This window comes from Nerophis ophidion, linkage group LG20, assembly GCF_033978795.1.
Source record: "Nerophis ophidion isolate RoL-2023_Sa linkage group LG20, RoL_Noph_v1.0, whole genome shotgun sequence".
In the NCBI taxonomy this organism is placed as follows: Eukaryota; Metazoa; Chordata; class Actinopteri; order Syngnathiformes; family Syngnathidae; genus Nerophis; species Nerophis ophidion.
In genome coordinates this window covers 29,522,121-29,542,807 of record NC_084630.1, presented here as the reverse complement: position 1 = coordinate 29,542,807, position 20,687 = coordinate 29,522,121, and the positions used below count along the sequence as shown (strand labels likewise).

General features: G+C 38.2%; 1 protein-coding gene and 1 long non-coding RNA gene across 4 annotated transcripts in view; one reads left to right on the top strand and one right to left on the bottom strand.

Moving 5' to 3' along the window:
* Nucleotides 1-15,921, top strand: part of LOC133538977 (uncharacterized) — a 29,496-nt gene extending 13,575 nt beyond the window's left edge. For both annotated transcript variants that reach the window (XR_009803147.1, XR_009803146.1), the window contains exon 3: nucleotides 15,431-15,921. This is a non-coding gene — a long non-coding RNA (uncharacterized LOC133538977). The remainder of the gene's footprint in view (nucleotides 1-15,430) is intronic.
* On the bottom strand, nucleotides 3,930-20,203 carry poll (polymerase (DNA directed), lambda). 2 transcript variants are annotated; one of them, XM_061880942.1, is made up of 9 exons: nucleotides 20,121-20,203; nucleotides 17,155-17,287; nucleotides 12,990-13,287; nucleotides 11,320-11,431; nucleotides 8,648-8,986; nucleotides 6,954-7,127; nucleotides 5,561-5,689; nucleotides 4,646-4,814; nucleotides 3,930-4,563 (listed from the first exon to the last, which is right to left on the bottom strand). In XM_061880942.1, the coding sequence occupies exons 2-9, from the start codon at nucleotides 17,267-17,269 to the stop codon at nucleotides 4,202-4,204; spliced, it is 1,698 nt and encodes a 565-aa protein (XP_061736926.1). In that variant the 5' UTR covers nucleotides 17,270-17,287; nucleotides 20,121-20,203; the 3' UTR covers nucleotides 3,930-4,201. The 2 variants fall into 2 exon arrangements, with proteins under 2 accessions (XP_061736926.1, XP_061736927.1); XM_061880943.1 differs by lacking the exon at nucleotides 20,121-20,203 and adding an exon at nucleotides 16,985-17,099 and having other exon boundaries at nucleotides 17,155-17,288.
* Nucleotides 20,204-20,687: the final 484 nt, after the last annotated feature.

The window sequence follows — 20,687 nt, the reverse complement described above, 5'->3', positions numbered from 1 at the left end:
ATTAAATTTTCTTATTAAAGAATTGCATAAAGTCATCAGCTGAGTGGGTGGAGTTACTGGAGGGGGTCCCTTGTTGGGTTAGCGATGTTACCGTACTAAACAAAAATTTAGGATCGTTTTTATTACGGTGGGTGAGATTTGAGTAATATTTAGCTTTAGCTAAGGTAAGCATGCGTTTATAAGTTATTAAACTATCACTCCATGCTTGATGGTGCACCTCAAGTTTAGTCGTGTGCCATTTTCGTTCCAGCTTTCTACATAATAATTTCTGAGCTCTAGTTTCTTCTGTAAACCACGGGGTACGCTTTTTTTTTTAGCCTTTTCTAACTTTAGCGGTGCTATGTTATCAATGGTTTCGCGCAGGGCGTCGTTAAAGTTGTTAGTGAGGTTATCAATAGAGCCCACATACTTTGGGAATGGTGCCATTACTGAGGGCAGTAGGTCGGTAAGAGTTGTCGTTGTGGCCGTATTAATGTTGCGGCTGCTATAGCAGTTATTATTATTATTAGTTTGACGAACATGCGTCTGAACCTCGAATTTTATAAGGTAATGATCGGACAATACTTTAGTATACGGGAGTATCGTAACTTTGGAAACGGTGATACCCCTGACAAGCACTAGGTCTATTGTATTACCGTTGCGATGCGTGGGTTCATTTATTATTTGTGTAAGACCACAGCTATCAATTACAGTCTGGAGCGCTACGCACGGTGGGTCCGATGGGGTATTCATATGGATATTAAAGTCCCCCACTATAATTATATTATCGGCGTGTGTCACAAATGTAGCTTACCACCATCAGTTTCAATGCAGAGTGAATGAATGATGGATTCTTAGTTCTCACTGTGAAGTGCTTTATAAATCCAATGTTGTTCCTCAACGTTCCGTTTTAGGTCCTCTCTTTTTTTTTTATCATTTGGGCTATTAAACTGGTGGCCCATGAGTTCAGTTAAAAAAACTTGTGAAGTACTCACATTTTTACAGAAGGTCCTTAAAAACAGGAAATAAATAAAAATTCCAAAATCAAATGTCTATTGCATAGGACACTGATTTTCCGGATTATACTATATAAGAAAAACAGTGAAGGGAGAAGTCTGGCCCCCCTGGTCTTGAACATTCTGTATATGTGGCCTTTAAACAATTTAGTAGAATATTCCTGCTCCATGGTCAATGATACATACAGTATCCATCTACCCATCTTTTTCCGCTTATCCAAGGTCATGTCGCGGGGGCAGCAGCCTAAGCAGGGAAGCCCAGACTTTCTTCTCCCCAGCCACTTCGTCCAGCTCTTCCCTGGGGATCCCGAGGCGTTCCCAGGCCAGCCGGGAGACATAGTCTTCCCAACGTGTCCTGGGTCTTCCCAGTGGCCTCCTACCGGTGGGACGTGCCCGAAATACATCCCCAGAGAGGCGTTTTGGTTGGCATCCTGACCAGGTGTCCGAACAACCTCATCTGGCTCCTCTCGATGTGGAGGAGCATCGGCTTTACTTTGAGGTCCCCCCGGATGACGGAGCTTCTCACCCTATCTCTAAGGGAGAGCCCCGCCACCCGGCAGAGGAAACTAATTTCGGCCGCTTGTACCTGTAATCTTGTTCTTTCCGTCATAACCCAAAGCTCATGACCATAGGTGAGGATGGAAAGTAGATCGAACGTTAAATTGCGAGCTCTGCCTTCCGGCTCAGCTCCTTCTTCACCACAACGGATCGATAGAGCGTCCGCATTATTGAAGACGCCGCACCGATCCGCCTGTCGATCTCGCGATCCACTCTTCCCTTACTCGTGAACAACTCTTAGGTACTTGAACTCCTCCACTTGGGGCAGGGTCTCCTCCCCAACCCAGAGATGGCACTCCATCCTTTTCCGGGTGAGAACCATGGACTAGGACTTGGAGGTGCTGATTATCATCCCGGTCGCTTCACACAGAAGCGGCAGTAATACATATGTCAGTGCAAATATATGATACTTAAGATAAAACTGTAAGCAAGCTTTGAACAAATAAATGTAATGCAACATTTAGATGTTACCGTTGAACATTCTGACAATAGAAAATATTGGGGTCTTTTTTAAAGTATTGAAATTTAACGTGTGCAATTTACATCAAAATATTGGGGCCTTGTAATTTTCTTTGATTAATCGGGCTTCGCGGTGGAAGAGGGGTTAGTGCGTCTGCCTCACAATACGAAGGTCCTGCAGTCCTGGGTTCAAATCCAGGCTCGGGATCTTTCTGTGTGGAGTTTGCATGTTCTCCCCGTGAATGCGTGGGTTCCCTCCGGGTACTCGGGCTTCCTCCCACCTCAAAAGACATGCACCCGGGGATAGGTTGATTGGCAACACTAAATTGGCCTTAGTGTGTGAATGTGAGTGTGAATGTTGTCTGTCTATCTGTGTTGGCCCAGCGATGAGGTGGCGACTTGTCCAGGGTGTACCCCGCCTTCCGCCCGATTGTAGCTGAGATAGGCGCCAGTGCCCCCCGCGACCCCGAAAGGGAATAAGCGGTAGAAAATGGATGGATGGATGGATGTTTAATTTACTGACAAGACTAATTAAAATATAATACAATAATGACATACTTTGGTTTGAGAAGGATGAGGAGGGATCAATCACTGCTCGACGTGCTTTTGTGGTTCTAGAAGCCCAAGTAACAACTTGAATGCACATCAGACAAATCAAAGGGGAATGCAGGAAGAGGTGTTGCCTGGCAACAGCAGCAGTAGTGTGTTTGACAAGCATCAGGAGCCTCAGATGGTCAAAGGGTGAATTAGCAGGCAGCCAGGGTAAAGTCCTAATAAGGGAATCACTTTTACACATGAACATGATTGTCTTTACAAACCATTCTTTGACAGAAAGTGTCACATAAAGCAGTGTTTTTCAACCTTTTTTGAGCCAAAGCACATTTTTTGCGTTGAAAAAATACGGAGGCACACCACTAGCACAAATCATTACAAAACGAAACTCAGTTGACAGTAAAAAGTTGTTGTCTCAATTGTTGGATATGACTTTAAACCATATCAAAGCATTTGCAGTATAGCTCTTGTCTCAAAGTAGGTGTACTGTCACCAAATGTCACATCACACCCTGACTTATTTGGAGTTTTTCGCTGTTTTCCTGTGTGTGGTGTTTTAGTTCTTGTCTTGCACTCCTATTTTAATGGCTTTTTCTATTTGTTTGGTATTTTCCTGTAGCAGTTTCATGTATTCCTTTGAGCGATATTTCCAGCATCTACTTTGTTTTAGCAATCAAGAATATTTTAGCTGTTTTTATCCTTCTTTGTGGGGACATTGTTGATTGTCATGTCATGTTCAGATGTACATTGTGGACGCCATATTTGTTCCACAGTAAGTCTTTGCTGTCCTCCAGCATTCTGTTTTTGTTTACTTTGTAGCCGGTTCAGTTTTAGTATCGTTCTGCATAACCTTCCCTAAGCTTCAATGCCTTTTGTTAGAGGCACTAACGTTTTGTTTATTTTTGGTTTAAGCATTAGACACCTTTTTGCCTCATCTACAAAGCAATTAGCTACCGGCTGCCACCTACTAATATGGAAGAGTATTACACGGTTACTCTTACTCTGCTGAATTCTAAACAGCACAGACACCCAACAACAACACATAATTGGCAGACTATAATTACTGGTTTAAAAAATAAAATTTCAACCCAAATAGAGGAAATTAGATAATCTCCCACGGCACACCAGACTGTATCCCTGTAACCAGGCAGTGGTTGAAAAACACTGACATAAACATTTAAAACCATAACATTCTTAGCCATATTTTAAGGCAAGTAAACATCCCTTTTACCTACCATATACTGTGTGACACTTTTCAGTGTACTGAGCTGTTAAATGGATTAGAAAAGTCACTTCAAGGGGACAAAGATAAATATTTTGCAAAAAATTGTGTTTGTATTAAATATTCCACTTTGATTTCATGTACTTTGTTTAAAATATTTTATTAGTGACAAGTTCCATGATTTAAGATTGTGTTCATTGTATGAGCTGAGTAAAATAGTGTGCAAATAAAAACAATGTATTTTTCATGTGCATGTTCATTAAGCTTGAGTACCAAACTTTCTGAAGCAAGTTTTTTTCCATGTGTGCATAATGATAGTGTAAAAAAGCAGACAAATCCGCTAGAGGCAGACAATATTATAGGTGGCGCTAGAATCAACAATCTGTTGTGAAGAGTTCAAAATGTTCCAGAAACCATCACCAGTCCCTTTCACCAGGCTCTCTGTATGGTATACCCAACAGATTAAACACATCCTTCTCTGTAAGTGTAGGTAGAGGTGTGCCAGCATGCACCTTGGCGCTACCTTGGCGTACTACACTTTTGTTAAGCGAATGCTCTGACAAACTCATATTTTTGGTTTTTGCCAGGGCTCTCATTGAGCGATTAAAGTGTGCAGAGCCGGTAAAATACATTAGAGAGCAGGCAAATTCTCGATAGGGCACCACAATAATGTCCAACCTACGATGGCGGTGGTCTGGTCCTGGCAGACGACACACACCCATGTATTTCTTCTGATCTCCATTTTCTTCATGGCTCACCAGGTCATCAGTCAAAAAGCCTGCATGGAAACATTCAACATGATTTGAGCGTATTTATTTGGATGAGAAAATGTTCTACTTGTTAAATGTGACAGAACATACCGCTGTCATGGAGGACCTCAAGCACTTTGTTAAAAATACCCCTGTGGGACTTCCCATCAGGGTGTGATATCAGAACATCAACATCTCCACATGTGGTCTTTCCTCGGCGGTAGGAGCCACATGCCATTGCCACAAGGCCGGAATCTACACCCAGGGCCGCATCCCTTACCTGCATATCCCAGAAATACACATACAAGAGTCACTATTTATATGAATAAAAGTAAGACACATGGCCAAATGAAAATTAAAGATTATATGAAACTCTTTGAGGGTAGCTTCCATTTTTCCTACAATATTTGGGATCTGGGGGATTGTTTTAATCCATTTTCTGGCAAAAAATTGTGGCTTGCCAAATGTATTACATATTCATATTGCGCTTTTTGACGTTCGCACAAGGCTTACTACTTGCCATCAAACGTGATGATCTCCATTACCTTAAATGTGGCGATATGGGGCTAAACAACGGATGACACAAGACCAGTACATACCCTTTTCAACTGCATTTTAGACATCAAGTCATGGATGGCAGTGCATTTCCTACAGCTCAACCAGGACAAAAGATAGGTTTTAGTTATACGTCCTGAAGGCCAGAAAGAGAAATCTTTACAAAATTTACCAGTTTTCGAACCATATTTTTTTTATTTTTTGACTAAATCGGTTTGACCAAACCGATTTATTTGTGACGCGCAATGTTTGGCTGTAATGATAACAGAGACAACCGAGGTTTGACTGTATCTGGCTAATTTCAGACAAGCATTAAAGAGTTAATTTTCCCCTCTGAGATGATTTGTTGTGTGGCCTATGTATCACATTTTAAAGTAAAGCTCACCGTTTTTTTCCCCAAACATGAACTTTTTGCTTTGAGATGTTTGGGAGTCAGAATGCTAACTGTTGAAGACAAAGAAAGCGACGTACCACTTTTTCAATGGCTGCAGCTTCTTCCCTGGGCATCCTGTCCAGAAAGTCGTCATAGTGCTTGAGTCCTATTTTCTGAGAATGGCTCAAGTGGGCTTTGGTGCGAATGTCCTCCAAAGTACGGAATCCCTACCAAATCAAGTATTAGACAAACAGTACAAAGACACATTCAATAAAAGGCTCTAAATCAGTGTTTCTTAACCATTGATCAGAGCAGTGTATTGCTTGGATTCAAAATGACGTCATAAGTGTGGTGGTCAAGCCAGCGTCTGCTCTCAATGGGTACTAAGCTCCATTTAGCCTTCCTGCCCTATGCTTGCGTTGTTTTCAGCTGTACGAACCGTTTGAATCGCAAAAAGTATAAATATTTCATCAGAGTTCCTCGAGAGGTAATCAAGTATAGCGGAAGAGTGCAAGATTTTATGAAAAAAAGACAACAAAAGTACCACTCACTCCAAGGGAGCAGAGCCGAAGAATGCACAGGTCTGCGGTGACGACTCCATTAAAGGTTTGTTTGACATACTTTTAACGTTTAGTGTTTCCCATTAAAGTATTATCTTGATATTTTTTGTAGTTTTAAAAACAAATGTTTGCTACTTGTGTTCTATAAAGCAACAACTCGATGAATCTAAATAAAATAAATCAAATGTGAGCAAAACCTAAAAGAGTAAAGCATTTACCAAATACGATTATAATGAAGCTTTAGGCACATATACAATGTTGACATTTATAATTATATTTGGATAAAGATGGGGAAAAACACGCATACTGGTAAAGAAGTCTGGAGCCAAAGTCCTACAGAAGTTTCCTAAGTGCAAACATTATGTATGCATCCATGTTCGAAATAAACTCAACATAATGACTAAAGTGGTGAAGCTGCATTTTCATTTGCACTTAAATTTTATTGACAGTTTAAAAAATATATGCATTATTAATTTAGTTAATTTATTTTAGTGCCACATACAGTAACTGTATGTAAATCTATTGTTCTTATTCAGTATATTTTGTTAGTACTTATTTTTCTAATCATCCTGACCTAAGCCTAATGTTTATAATACTATTTGTGATTAACACATGGTTTCATATCAATTGACAAAATTGTAAACGGTAAGTAGGTTAAACATAATTATTAAACACTATTGAAATCAAGACTAAATTTACTAATTCGGTGGTAATATTAGGTGGGCCATGGGCGCCTTTGTAGTGTAAAAATAAAGTTGCCATGTCAAGTGTAATAATGCCTGTAAGTGTGAATTGCAGCATGAACGATTGTCACTTTGTGCCAGTCCTGCGACTGACCCAAAATCAGTCGCCAACCTGTGTCAGCTGGGATAAGATTGTTCAGCATGCCATGAATAAGAGGCCTTGCATTGATGAAGAAAGGATGTTTTACCTGTTGGTACCACAGTTGTGCTGTCTTGGCTCCTGCACCCCAGATGTTTGTGAAAAGCTCCAATACTGGCACAGCCTCCCCAATGTGATCCAGTTTGCGCAGATGACCGCTTTCCATAATTTCATCTATTTTGTCCGCCATGCGCTTGCCAATCCCTGGTATAAGGCACGCCTCCTGACACATAGAAAATTAAATATGAGACTTTGAGAGAACAATTGCCTTGTGTGTGGAGGAAACAATTAATGTGCTACTAATCAGTGTATAGTAAGGCTATAAAAACAGAGCATTTCCAAAATCAACAATGACCTGTTTTAACTAGAGCTGTAAAAAATAAGAGCTAACCTTTGAATAATCACAAAAAATTATTGGATTAGTCATGTGAAACAGAATAATCACACAATTTAGTTTGACCACATGTGCTCCTTTACTTTACGAGCCAATGCATACATCAATGCAAAGATGAATGAGGAGACTGACTGCAGATTTCACCCGTTGGGTGTATTTTGAAGTGAAATTACTTTAAAAAAAATTATGTTTGATGTTTCTCTCTTATACACATGTGAGAGGGATGTGTACTATGGCTATGAGTTGTTGTTTTTTTCCCTTGGCCTCAGTCTGGACCCCCTATCCAGGGCCCAGGCTTAGACCAATTTTTTTAAATTTAATTTTATTTAATTTCAATCTTCTATTTTTTTCTACCATTCCCCCCGTTTAGCTGTATCTCATCTTTTTTGTAAGGGGCACTGGAAGCCGGCAGACCCGTCAGTGATCCTGTTCTGTCTCCCTGTAATGTTTGTCTGATTTTGAATGGGATTATGCTGATAATTTTAATTTTCCTGAAGGAACTCTCCTGAAGGAATAAATAAAGTACTATCTAATCTAATCTACTATGATCTAATCTAATAAAACTGTTAGCAAGTTTTGATCAAATAAATGACGTGCATTCAAGAATTTTCTTAAAAATGTTCCTGTATGACAATTCTGGCAATAAAATTGCATGTGTCAAAATATATTTTTTAAGTATTATGAAAGCGAGTAATAACCTGTGAATAATCATGATTAGTCCAAATGTGAGCATGATTAATCTGATTATTTTCTTTCATCATGTGACAGCACTAGTTTTTCAAAGTGATTCTTCTCATGATTAATTCCTGCCTGCCAGAAAATAATTTCAGAATTAATATTTTATGAATCCAGAACTAGATGTCCTATTTACCCTCCAATCAAGAAAAGAAGAAAAATAAATACATTTTGTCATTACATAACATTCAGCAAGTTATAAATAGTTTAATGACATGAAGAAAATACATTTCATTTAAAGAAGTCAGTTTTACATTTTCATTATTTCCGATGATTATTCAAAATGTTTCTTTTGTTTGCTGTCATTGTTTTACATTCTATCTGCACTACAGTATTACAATAGTTTCTATTTATTATATTGTATTCTTAATATATTCCTATTAAACATTGTTATTCATAAACTACTCTATTTAAATTACTTTATACATACTATTGTACTTGTGGTACTCATTAGGGTAAATCTGTGACCTTGGATACAAAATGTTGTGCAATTTCATGTGTGCTGGTATGCCAATACAGTTCCTTAAATCATTGAATTTGTTCCCATGTAAGAATATCCAGCACACTGACAAACCTATGACACAAACCTATCCACTGCATCTACTTTAGCTTACCTGATAGGATGTAACAGTCTTGTGGTAGCTCTTCAGTGCATTGACAGCCTTGGAGTAGCCCAGTGCCCTCCACTTGTCCCCCTGGTGTGTATAGGCCTTGGCCAGCAGCTCGAGTTTGTCAGTGAGGTGTTTGTTGAAGTTATTACTTTTGGATTGAGAAGACTGGGCACAGACCCACTTCCCTGAGACCACTGTATGTGTGGCAGTGTCAGGACCAGGGTCAAGGCTTAGCCCAGGAGTCTCATCTTTTGGGTGCTGGCCAGTGATTAGAGCTTCCAGGTGTATCTGAGAGACACCGTCGTCTTCTCCTTGCACCATTTCTTTTTTGTCTGCTCCAGCCTGAAAATGAATAACAATATTAAAAAGTAACAATATTATAAAGTGAAACTGACAACAGTAACGTGACAATTGTAAGTTTCATTACTGACAGGGATGGGCGATATGGCCCAAAATCTATTTTGTGATCTATGTTGCAGCCTCTTGCAATAACGATGTATATCACAATATATCATTTGACGTATTAAAGATATAACTATTTCCAAACAAGTTAGAAATGCTCCTAATTTAGCTGCTTAAGTGCCGTATTTTTCGGAATATAAGTCGCAGTTTTTTTCATAGTTTGGAGGGTGTGATTTATACTCTGGAGCGACTAATGTGTGAAATTATTAACATATTACCTTAAAAAAATATCAAATAATATTATTTATCTCCTTCACGTAAGAGACTAGGCGTATATCAACAATCGTCTCACACACACGCGTCAACCAATAAAAATTTGGCCCGCTCGGGTCATTGCAGAAGTGCATTGTGAAAAAAAAGATGCTACCTGCTACTACTTCCGTACCTAAGAAAATTGATCATTACAACAGTGCCGGTAACTTATAAAAACTGAGAAAGGCTGAACAAAAATGGCACCGAAAAGGAAATCCTACACTGCAGCAGAAATATGAAATATGCAGCAGAAAACGGCAATCGAGGAGCAGAAAGAAAGTTTGGAGTAAGCGAGAATTTTGTAAGGGACTGGCGAAAAGCGGAGGCCATGTAACCTTTCTGGATGTCATTGGATGGATCGACAAAGCATGGGCTTCAGTGACAACCCAAACCATCCTGTCCGGATTCAGAAAGGCTGGAATAATTGGAACTGCAACTGACGATGAATCTGACGTAAGCGACTTACCGATAGAAGAGGAAGCGGCACATTGTCAGTTGATTAGGAGTGACACCGTGGAAGAAGATTTCATCGGATTTAGCGATTAGGAGTGACAGATTGTTTGGTAAACGTATAGCATGCTCTATATGTTATAGTTATTTGAATGACACTTACCATAATATGTTACGTTAACATACCAGGCACCTTCTCAGTTCGTTGTTTATGAGTCCTATAACCTACACTTATTCAGCCTGTTGTTCACTATTCTTTATTTATTTTAAATTGCCTTTCAAATGTCTATTCTTGGTGTTGGATTTTATTAAAATGTGACTTACTCTTGTGCGATTTATATATGTTTTTTTCCTTCTTTATTATGCATTTTCAGCCGGTGCGACGTATAATCCTTAAAATACAGTATTCCTTCACATATTGCGTCTTTTCCAGTAGTATTATTTAGTCAAAGCTGTTATGAATCTACTTATTAGGGCAATTTACTATTAATAGCTGGTTACATTTAGTTGTAACATGATTCTATCTATCTACACTTTTTTTTCTGTTGTTTGGATACTTTAGATTAGTATTGGTTGGTACTACAAATTTAGGTATCGACTCAATGCCAAGTAGTTACAGGGGCAGTATTGGTCATACCAATGCTGATACTTAGCATTTTCAAAATCATTGAATGAATCAATTTTGACAACACTTCTAAACACAGAATAATGGTGTAACAATATCAATTAGATATTTAAATAGTTTCTGCTGTTGGCTTTGTGGTAAAACATTTGGATTTTCCCCTTAAAGCCCTCCCGTGTCCAGGCACTTATTTTCTGAGTTTGTAAACAATAGCAAAAACACAATCTTTTATTTGATAACTTTTGTTTATTTATTTAACCACATTAGTATCGACCAATAGTGGTATTGAAATTGGTATCGTCACTGTTGATATTTGTACCGATCCAGCGAGTTCTGCTCACACTAAAGAGCTCTAGCTTGCGGTTAGCATATCCTCCTACGGTGTGTAGTGTAGCATGTTTAGCTCGTCCTAATTCTTCAGTGATAATATAATGATACTAATAAGAAACAGCTTATTTGCTGCGATAGAGGCGAGGATCAGTGATTTAAAAGCTGCACTGTGGAGGGATGTTAGCAGCTAGCGAGGACGCTACATTGCGTTGAGGACGCACTCATTCACTTGTCGCTGTCAAATTTGCAGTATACTGCTCGAATGTGTCATCAACATGCATTGTCAACAGTACTAAAAGCTCTGTCGGTGTCGGCCAAATTTATGTTGATTACATGAAACCCAATGGCAAATGTGTTCATATTTTTCAGTACGGAACCTTTGGTATAATGCATAATTCCAACATTAAAAGTGAAAGACAGAAAGTGTTTCGTGTGTCATGCATTTACTTTACAAGCGCTCATGAAAGGTGGCGAACCACTGCAACCCACCACCACACATAGAGTACAGTCGTGTGGTTAACACTTTGATGGTTTCTCTATAAGTGTAATAGCTACCAACCGTGTCTATTGTGTCTTCTTCCTTGCTTCGATCACAGTCTGGCTTTACAGTCATTTCCGCTGAGGGTTTTTCGTCCAACAAATGGTTATTTTCTTGTTGAGTCTGAAGATCGCTAGAAATAGAAAGAATACAACAATATGTGTATAAATATATATATGCACAGTACAGGCCAAACGTTTGAATATACCTTCTCATTTCATATGTTTTCTTTATTTTCATGACTATTTACATTGTAGATTGTCAACTGGTTTTCACTTCACGTGTGGGCTTAAAGCTCATCGACAGAATGTCAAGAGTGTGCAAAGCAGTCATCATAGCAAAGGGGGGCTATTTTGAAGAAGCTAGAATACAAAACAGGTTTTCAGTTATTTCACATGTGTTCATTCATAGTTTTGATGCCTTCAGTGACAATCTACAATGTAAATAGTCATGAAAATAAAGAAATCACATTGAGATGGTGTGTCTAAACTTTTGGCCTGTACTGTATTTGTATGTATGTGTGTATATAAATACCGCATTTCCTTGAATTGCCACAGGGCATATAGTATGCGCCTGCCTTGAATTACTGCCGGGTCAAACTCGCTTCCCTAAATAATTAGCGCATGCTTAGTATTACCGCTTGGTCAAACTCGTGACGTCAAGAGTGACACTTCCCCTGTCATCATTTTCAAAATGTAGGAGGCTGATTTCAATACCGGTAATTTGAAATCGCATAAAGGGAAGAAGATTAAGAGCTATTCAGTAGGATTTAAGGTCCAAGCTTACGTCACACTCAAATTTTTACTGCATGCCTTTGGTAAGTGCCGGAGTGAGAAGAGGTTTTAAAATAATTAGCGCATGCTTACTTTTACCGCATGCCTTTCATAAGCGCAGGAGTGAGAAGAGGTTTTAAATTAATTAGCGCCCCGGCGGCAATTCAAGGAAATACGGTATTTATATATATATATATATATATATATATATATATATGAGTGTGAATGTTGTCTGTCTATCTGTGTTGGCCCTGCGATGAGGTGGCGACTTGTCCAGGGTGTACCCTGCCTTCTGCCCGATTGTAGCTGAAATAGGCGCCAGCGCTCCCCGCGACCCTGAAAGGGAATAAGCGGTAGAAAATGGATGGATGGATATATATATATATATATATATATATATATATCTCCATCCATTTCCTACCGCTTGTCCCATTCGGGGCCAGGGGGTTGCTGGAGCCTATCTCAGCTGCATTCAGGTGGAAGGCGGTGTACACCCTGGACAAGTCGCTACCTCATCGCAGGGTTATATATATATGTATATATATATATCTATATCTATATATAAATATATATAGATATATAAATATATATATATATACACACACACATGTATATATATATATATACATATATATATATATATACATACATACATATATATGTATGTATATATATTTTAATATATACATACATATATTAACATATACAATCATAGACAGACAATAACACTTGACCTAATAAAATGAGAGATGGCAGTTTGCACAATATGGAGAATATTTGCAACTGTTATACTATATCTAAATCAGACTGTAGCCATATTAAGATAGAACTAATCCTATCTTAATGTGGCTACAGTTGCGTTGATGCAGATGGTTGTACCAAATCAAGAAAAAACAACAACATTTACTCGACACGTACCTTTTACTTAAAATGATGCTGTAGCTTGTTTCTTCCAAGAGTTGCTTCTCACTAATACAGCCGCTTAGCCAACTGCATTTCACTAGATGGACGCCAGGGGGCATTGCATCCACCTTAAGGAGGCGCAGAGCTCGGTCTGGCTCCATGTTGTCATCAACAACAACATGAGTGACACCTGTACACAGCGACCTCTCGGTCCGGCCTCCATTCTGTTGAATTTGATTTTGGAATATTTCACATCTCGCATTTCCGATTCCAGCAGGAAGGATGTAGACTGAGGTGCTTCTAAATGTATTTCCTAAAAAGGGATTGACAAAAGGGTCACAAACAAGACAGAATGCTTTCAGATAAGGAAAGGCCTATTAGGGCAGCACCTACTATTGAGATGTTCTTTTGTTTAAGTTTCCAAACATGTCCAATAAAACCAGAACAAGTTGCTAGATTTCCCACTTTCTATCATTTCGTCGGTCTGAATACCAAATAGTTACAAATGTGCTTGATTGGCAACACTGATCCCTCATTTTACATCTTATTCTCTGGCAAACCATGTGGGTATTCCAGGTCGGGTATTCAACAAACACTGAGTTTAAACCTAAAGTTGACAAAGTTGATTTACATTAAAATGGGAAACTTAATCCTGTGTATGTTGACTCTGAATTAAGACCAAAAAAAATAGCCGTGCCCAATGAAGCGCTATTTCTGTGATTCACCATAGCAACTGGGGACAGAAAAGGCCGTCGTTCTTTACCCAACTGGAACTGAAAGTGTTAATGCGCAAGTTAGTATGAAAAGTAATACATCAAAAAAATACTTGGACATCAAATCGTCAATCATAGTTGAGGCCATGCCATGAAGCTAATTTAATATGATTGTAACTTTTCTACATCACCTAAATTGATAATGTATGTATACTTTTGACCCTGCAGATTTGGTCACATTTTCAGTAGACCCATAATAAATGAATAAAAGAACCAAACTTCATAAATGTTTTTTTTGTGACCAACAAGTATGTGCTTCAATCACTCTATCACAAAAAAATAAGAGTTGTAGAAATTATTGGAAACTCAAGACAGCCATGACATTATGTTCTTTACAAGTGTATGTAAACTTTTGACCATGGCTGTAATTACTGCAGGAGTTTATTGATTTAATGTTACATTTTCTTATAAGCCCGACCAAAAAAAAAAACTAACGTGGAAGAATGATATGGATTAAATATCATTTTAATTTAGGTGCAATTCCACCGGCAAAAAAAATATATAACGTACACAGAAGAGGCTAAAAAATAATATTTCCAATTTGTTTTTATTATATGTGACACATAAAGTCAATGCAAATATCATTGAGAGGCTATATCATTTTTTTTTAGAAGCACTTTCTTTTAAAACAATTTGTTTATCATAAATAGTACAGTATGTACTATAATCTAAGATATGCTTGTTGAAAAAGAATAATCCAAAGTGTAATTGTTTTTTTTAGCAGATTACTTTGCTTACCTTAAATAATATAGCGCACATATTATTCATATTTACATATTCATATAAAAAATTATTTTAATTTGAAAAAAATATTACAAATTGAATTAAGACAGAATAAATAACTTAAATCATGTTAAAGAATATACATTTAATATTTTGCTAACAGTATAGGATATAACACAGGTTTTAGTTACATTCACGTTATATTACATTAGATTTCGTTAAATGTTTTTGTAATCCAAATAAATTCAATTAATATTAAATATCTAGAATAAATGATTTTCAAAGTGACAAACAAGATATTTTTTATAATGATAATATATCTAACTAACCATGACCTCAAAATTCTCACCTGACATAAGTCTTCGGGAATTAATTGTGTGTAACATCTACTGGTTACAAAGGAACCTACACATCACGTCTGACAGTTTGCTAAAAGTTTATCAGGAGGGAGGACACATCAAAATAAATCAGGGTTTGTTCAAGAAAACCTTCCAGGGGGCAGAGTGGGTTGATAGAGTAAGTTACCATGGTTACAGACTCAGAGTTGGATTTTCTCTCTTTTTTGGAACGGAAAAAAGCTCACATCGCTTTTAGTATGCAAGGAGTTCATACTAGTAGAAACATTTAAGTCCCATCTTAAACCTCAATTCTGGGATACCCCTTTGTTCCCTAAGAAAATGTATGGGAAATATGGCCATTTTAAATTATCCTTTGATTAGTGGTAATTTACAAGTACAATACACATGAAAACAAGTATACTACTACAAACTAGGGCTGGGCGATATGGCCATTTTAAATATCTCAATATTTTTAGGCCATATCGCGATATACGATTGTGGAGGGGCGTGGTCGACGCATCCCCTGCAGGCAGCGCGTGCGCAGGAGCCGGCTGTGAAGCAATGACAGGTGAGGAGATTTCTCAGCTGGGACGAGTTGTCTAATCACCTGTCTCTTTATCAGGGGGGCCGGAGACCATGAATGGGGTCGAAAAGACCGAGAGAGACACAGGGTGAGACGGACACCGAAAGGCACGGGAGGCTGCGGGAGAAAGACTAGCGTGACAGGAACGAAAGACTGAAACTGTGTATATACATTCGCATGTGCCACAAAGAAAAGGGAAAGGAAACAAAAAAATATAAAAACGGTGTCAATCCAGCTTGGTGGTGTTGAGTGATCCGGGAGAACGCAAACCGAAAGGCGTCTACAACAATATATATTATGATATTTTGCCTTGGCCTTGAATGAACACTTGACGCATGCAGTATGATGATTCTATGTGTCTACATTAAAACATTCTTCTTCATACTGCATTCATATATGCTACTTTTAAACTTTCATGCAGAGAGGGAAATCACAACTAAGTCAATTGACCAAAAGTGTATTTTATGAATAAGTTATTAAGCAATGGCACAAACATTCATGTCATTTCCAAAACAGAAAGTGCAAGATTGTCGGAGACATTTTAACTGTCAAATAAAAATGAGCCGCATAATAGGAAATCAAATAATATTTGTCCTTCACTATGTGGTATGTTAGTACGGATGTTATGAAATTCCCTTCATCCTCTAGCGAGTTACTTTTCAAATGATGCTACATATTAGCAGTAATGCTACTTTTTATAGCAACAGTTTTGCCCCACACTTGACAAATTACGGTTTTCTGTTCAACATAATCCCACTTTAAGCCAAACCACCGCCAGACGATGGAACCCCTGCTGTTTTTATTGGGAATTAATTCTTCCTTCATTTGTTACCAGATCCGCACCTTCTTTCTCTCGTATTACCACACGTACGGCTACGTTAGCATCACAGCTAACGTTACCCAGTCTGGTACCTCTCTGCTGGGCGAGGGCGTATATGTATGTGACGTTTGACGTGACATTATGTGACGTGTGTAAGTTTGTGCACCTGGTTGTCTGTGAGAAGGAGAGACAGGAAAGAGTGAGAAGAGCCTGTAGTTTAATGCCCGCAGCTAAAAGCAACTGCGTGAGAACGTATATTCAAAGATTACGATATAGTCGTTTTCTATATCGCACAAACCCGCGATACATCGTGTATATTGATATATCGCCCAGCCCTACTACAAACTATATTTGTTTTCTATGGCTTCCTATCACATTCCAAAAATATGCATGTTAGGTTGTGGAGGGAGATGTGGCCACCGGGCTTGCAGGAGCAAAGGTAAACGCCGCTGTCCACGGTGCTGAGGACGAGCACCATCGGGTAGGGGTGGGGCATGTGCTGACGGCGGGACACAGCTGACAGGTGATTAAATTTCACAGGTAGTACGTGTTAATCTAATCAAAAAACATTACATCTGTTGTACAACTCTGCACGCTTGGCTACTTTGACGTGCGTATTCGTAGAACCACAAGAAAGCGACTTCTACATAGGTTAAAAAAAACAAAACTTATATTTATATCACGCTTTTCTAAACACTCAAAGCGCTCACAGAGAAGTGGGACTCAACATTAACATTAATTGGAGACTGTAAATATTCCATAGGTGTGATTACCAGTGTGAATGGTTGTTTGTCTTTACGTGCCATGTGATTGGCTGATGACCAGTCTAGGATGTATCCCACCTCTTGCCCCAAGTAAGCTGGGGTAGGCTCCAGCTTCCTTGTGACCCTAATGTGGATAAGCAGTGTAGACAATGGATGGATGGATGAATAACGATACCAACCTTTCACATCAAATTGATCAGCTTTCTTCTTTAAAAGAGGAGAATCCTTTCCCTGAGATACTCTGGCTCTTTTAACTTTGGGGAAAGCTTTCATAATCCCATGGCAAGGTTCCATGGTCTAGGCTAAAAGAGCCTGCAAAGCAAAAGAGAATTATTGAAACACACCCAAAAAAGTTCTCACATGCACACTTATATTTCGTCAGACTTTAAGACCATAATTACGGTACTTATTCAGTCTGACATTGTGTCCACACGCTTGTTTTGATGACGATAGACTAGGACCATTGCGCAAGGTCTCTCTACCGTCCATTCGTTTTTTAATCACGTGTCGTAGGGGCATCCCTATATTACTTTTTCACTTCCGATACAATACGGATATTGGAGCCTTGAGTATTGGCTGATACCGATATTGATCCAATACGATATGAATTATTTTATGGTATGCTGGTATTAGTATTGTACCGCGATACAAATGAATCATATTCGGTACTATACCGCCTCTGAAAAGTATGTTTATAAACTCAGGAAATATGTCCCTGGACACATGAGGACTGTGAATATGACCAATGTATGATCCTGTAACTACTTGGTATCGGATTGGTACCCAAATTTGTGGTATCATCCTAAACTAATGTAAAACATCCAAACAACAGAAGAATAAGTGATTATTACATTTTGACAGAAGTGTAGATAGAACATGTTAAAAGAGAAAGTAAGCAGATATCAACAGTAAATGAACAAGTAGATTAAAAAAACATTTTGTACCACTTTTTCACTAAATAATAGAATGATAAATTACACAATATGTTACCGCATATGTCAGCAGACTAAATTAGGAACCTTTGTTGGTTTACTTACTAATAAAAGACAAGTTGTCTTGTATGTTCACTATTTTATTTAAGGACAAAATTGCAATAAAAAAAGATATGTTTTATGTACCATAAGATTTTTTTTTGTTAAATGAAAAAGCCAATAATGCATTTTTTGTGGTCCCCTTTATCAAGAAAAGGATCGAAATAATTTTGGTACTGGTACCAAAATATTTGTATCGGGACAAAACTATGTAATTGAGAAGAGACACATACAACATATTTCTAGCTTTTACCGGAGATATCAGATGCAAGCCAACATGATCCCGTACTTTTTTTCTTGCTGATATCGGGCCTATTGCAATATCCGATAGGGACACCGCTCATGTGTTGGATAGTTCTTAACCAGGCTTTCTAAGTTTCAGCAGTTACCATAGATGTTTTTTTGTTGTTTTTTTATTGTTTAATGCATGCAAACAATTTGAGTGTTCTGATACAGAAAAAACATATTTTACTCGGCAACAGTATGTCTTTTCACAAGGTTGTTTAACAAATGAAAACCTACGCTTTGCATCAGTTTGAGTAAAAAGTGTCGCCAGCGGAAATATATTCACCCAATTCGTGCAGTAATTATCCATTTTTATGCTTATTAGAATTAGGTGGTGATAGGGGTGTAACGGTACACAAAAATGTCGGTTCGGTATGTACCTCGGTTTAGAGGTCACGGTTCGGTTCATTTTCGGTACAGTAAGAAATCAACAAAATAGAAATTTTTGGGTTATTTATTTACCAAATTTGTAAACAATGGCTTTATCCTCATTGGGAACACTATAATAATTCTGCCCACGTTAATCCACATTAAACTGCCTCAAGTTGTTGCTTTGATTAAATAAAATGAAAAAACCTTTCTTCTACATATAAAAAGTTTAACATTAAACAGTTTCCATTGAAACTGTTTAATGTCAACTAATCATGCTTAACTTATTACAGCATTTGGGAAGCCTGTAGTTGACTTTTATTATGTAAATGTTGTATTTTTATCAACATGTGATAGCAGGGACCCTGCTATTCAAAACTAGGCTGCTACATTACTAATGATTAATGTAACTATAGCTGAAAAATAGTACAATTGCAATAGGAGAGACTATTCATCCCTAAACACAATGGAGTTCAATGAAATAACAGACAGACAGGGTTTTGCTGCCCCTAAAACACGCACACGCACGCACGCACGCACGCACGCACGCACGCACGCACACACACACACACAGAAAAGTGAGCTAACGTTACGCTAAAAGCTAATTAGCCCAACATGCGCTCTGAATACGCAATGCTGATTGGCTGTTACATCGCTCTGAATACGCACTGCTGATTGGCTTTGTATGCAACCAATCAGATGGTTGTGTGGGCAGGACAATGAGGCAGAGACAGAGGCAGAAAGCAGAGCAGCTTGTGAAGACTTCTGCTTCCGAATGACAAACAGATTTCGGGAGAACATCCGCACCTAACACAACATAAACACAACAGAACAAATACCCAGAACCCCTTGCAACACTGACTCTTAAGGGATGCTACAATATACAACTCTGGAAAGGTCGCCACCTCATCGCAGGGACAACACAGATAGACAGACAACATTCACACTCACATTCACACACTAGGGCCAATTTAGTGTTGCCAATCAACCTATTCCCAGGTGCATGTCTTTGGAAGTGGGAGGAAGCCGGAGTACCTGGAGGGAACCCACGCAGTCACGGGGAGAACATGCAAACTCCACACAGAAAGATCCCGAGCCTGGGATTGAACCCTAGACTGCAGGACCTTTGTATTGTGAGGCAGACGCACTAACCCCTCTTCCATCGTGATTTTCATATAGTAAATTCTTAAAGTTTCGTCCTTAAAATGTAATAATGTAAGCAAAATTATATTCAGTACAAACTGTAGTAGTATTTGGACTATTTTAAAAACTACTGCTACAATTTGCGTTATCCACCTAGCTGTTGTTGACGTTACACACACACACATCTGTGCTTCCAGATAAAGAGGAATAATTTCACTATATTCATTCATTTTGACATACAAATGTAAATGTCAGTATTTGAAAAGCAAAGATGTTAGCCACATTAATAGTTACTTTGTCAGTACTTTGCTACTTACCCTTTTTCAGACGGACCCATACGGATACAAAAACGGAAGTCGAAAAGTACTACCAACAATCACTTCCGGCTCATTCTTTTTTTGTTTGTTTAGTTAACTATTTTTGTTTTCCTTTTTTTTTTTTTTGATTGATTGATTGAAACTTTTATTAGTAGAATGCACAGTACCGTACATATTCCGTACAAATGACCACTAAATGGTAACACTCGAATACGTTTTTCAACTTGTTTAAGTCGGGGTCCACGTTAATCAATTCATGGTAAACTTGGTAATGATTACGTAAGTACTATCTATGCAGTGAAATGTAAACTTTAAATATATACACATGGTCTATCTATTTTATATATATACATAGTCTATCTATTTTATATTGTCTTCTTTTCATGCAGTGTTAACTTGTGTATCAAACATGGAAGACAAAAAAAAAGGACAGAAGAGGATAAATATGTATAAATCACACACACACACACACACACACACACACACACACACACACACACACACACACACACACACACACACACACACACACATATATATATATATACATATATATGTATATATATA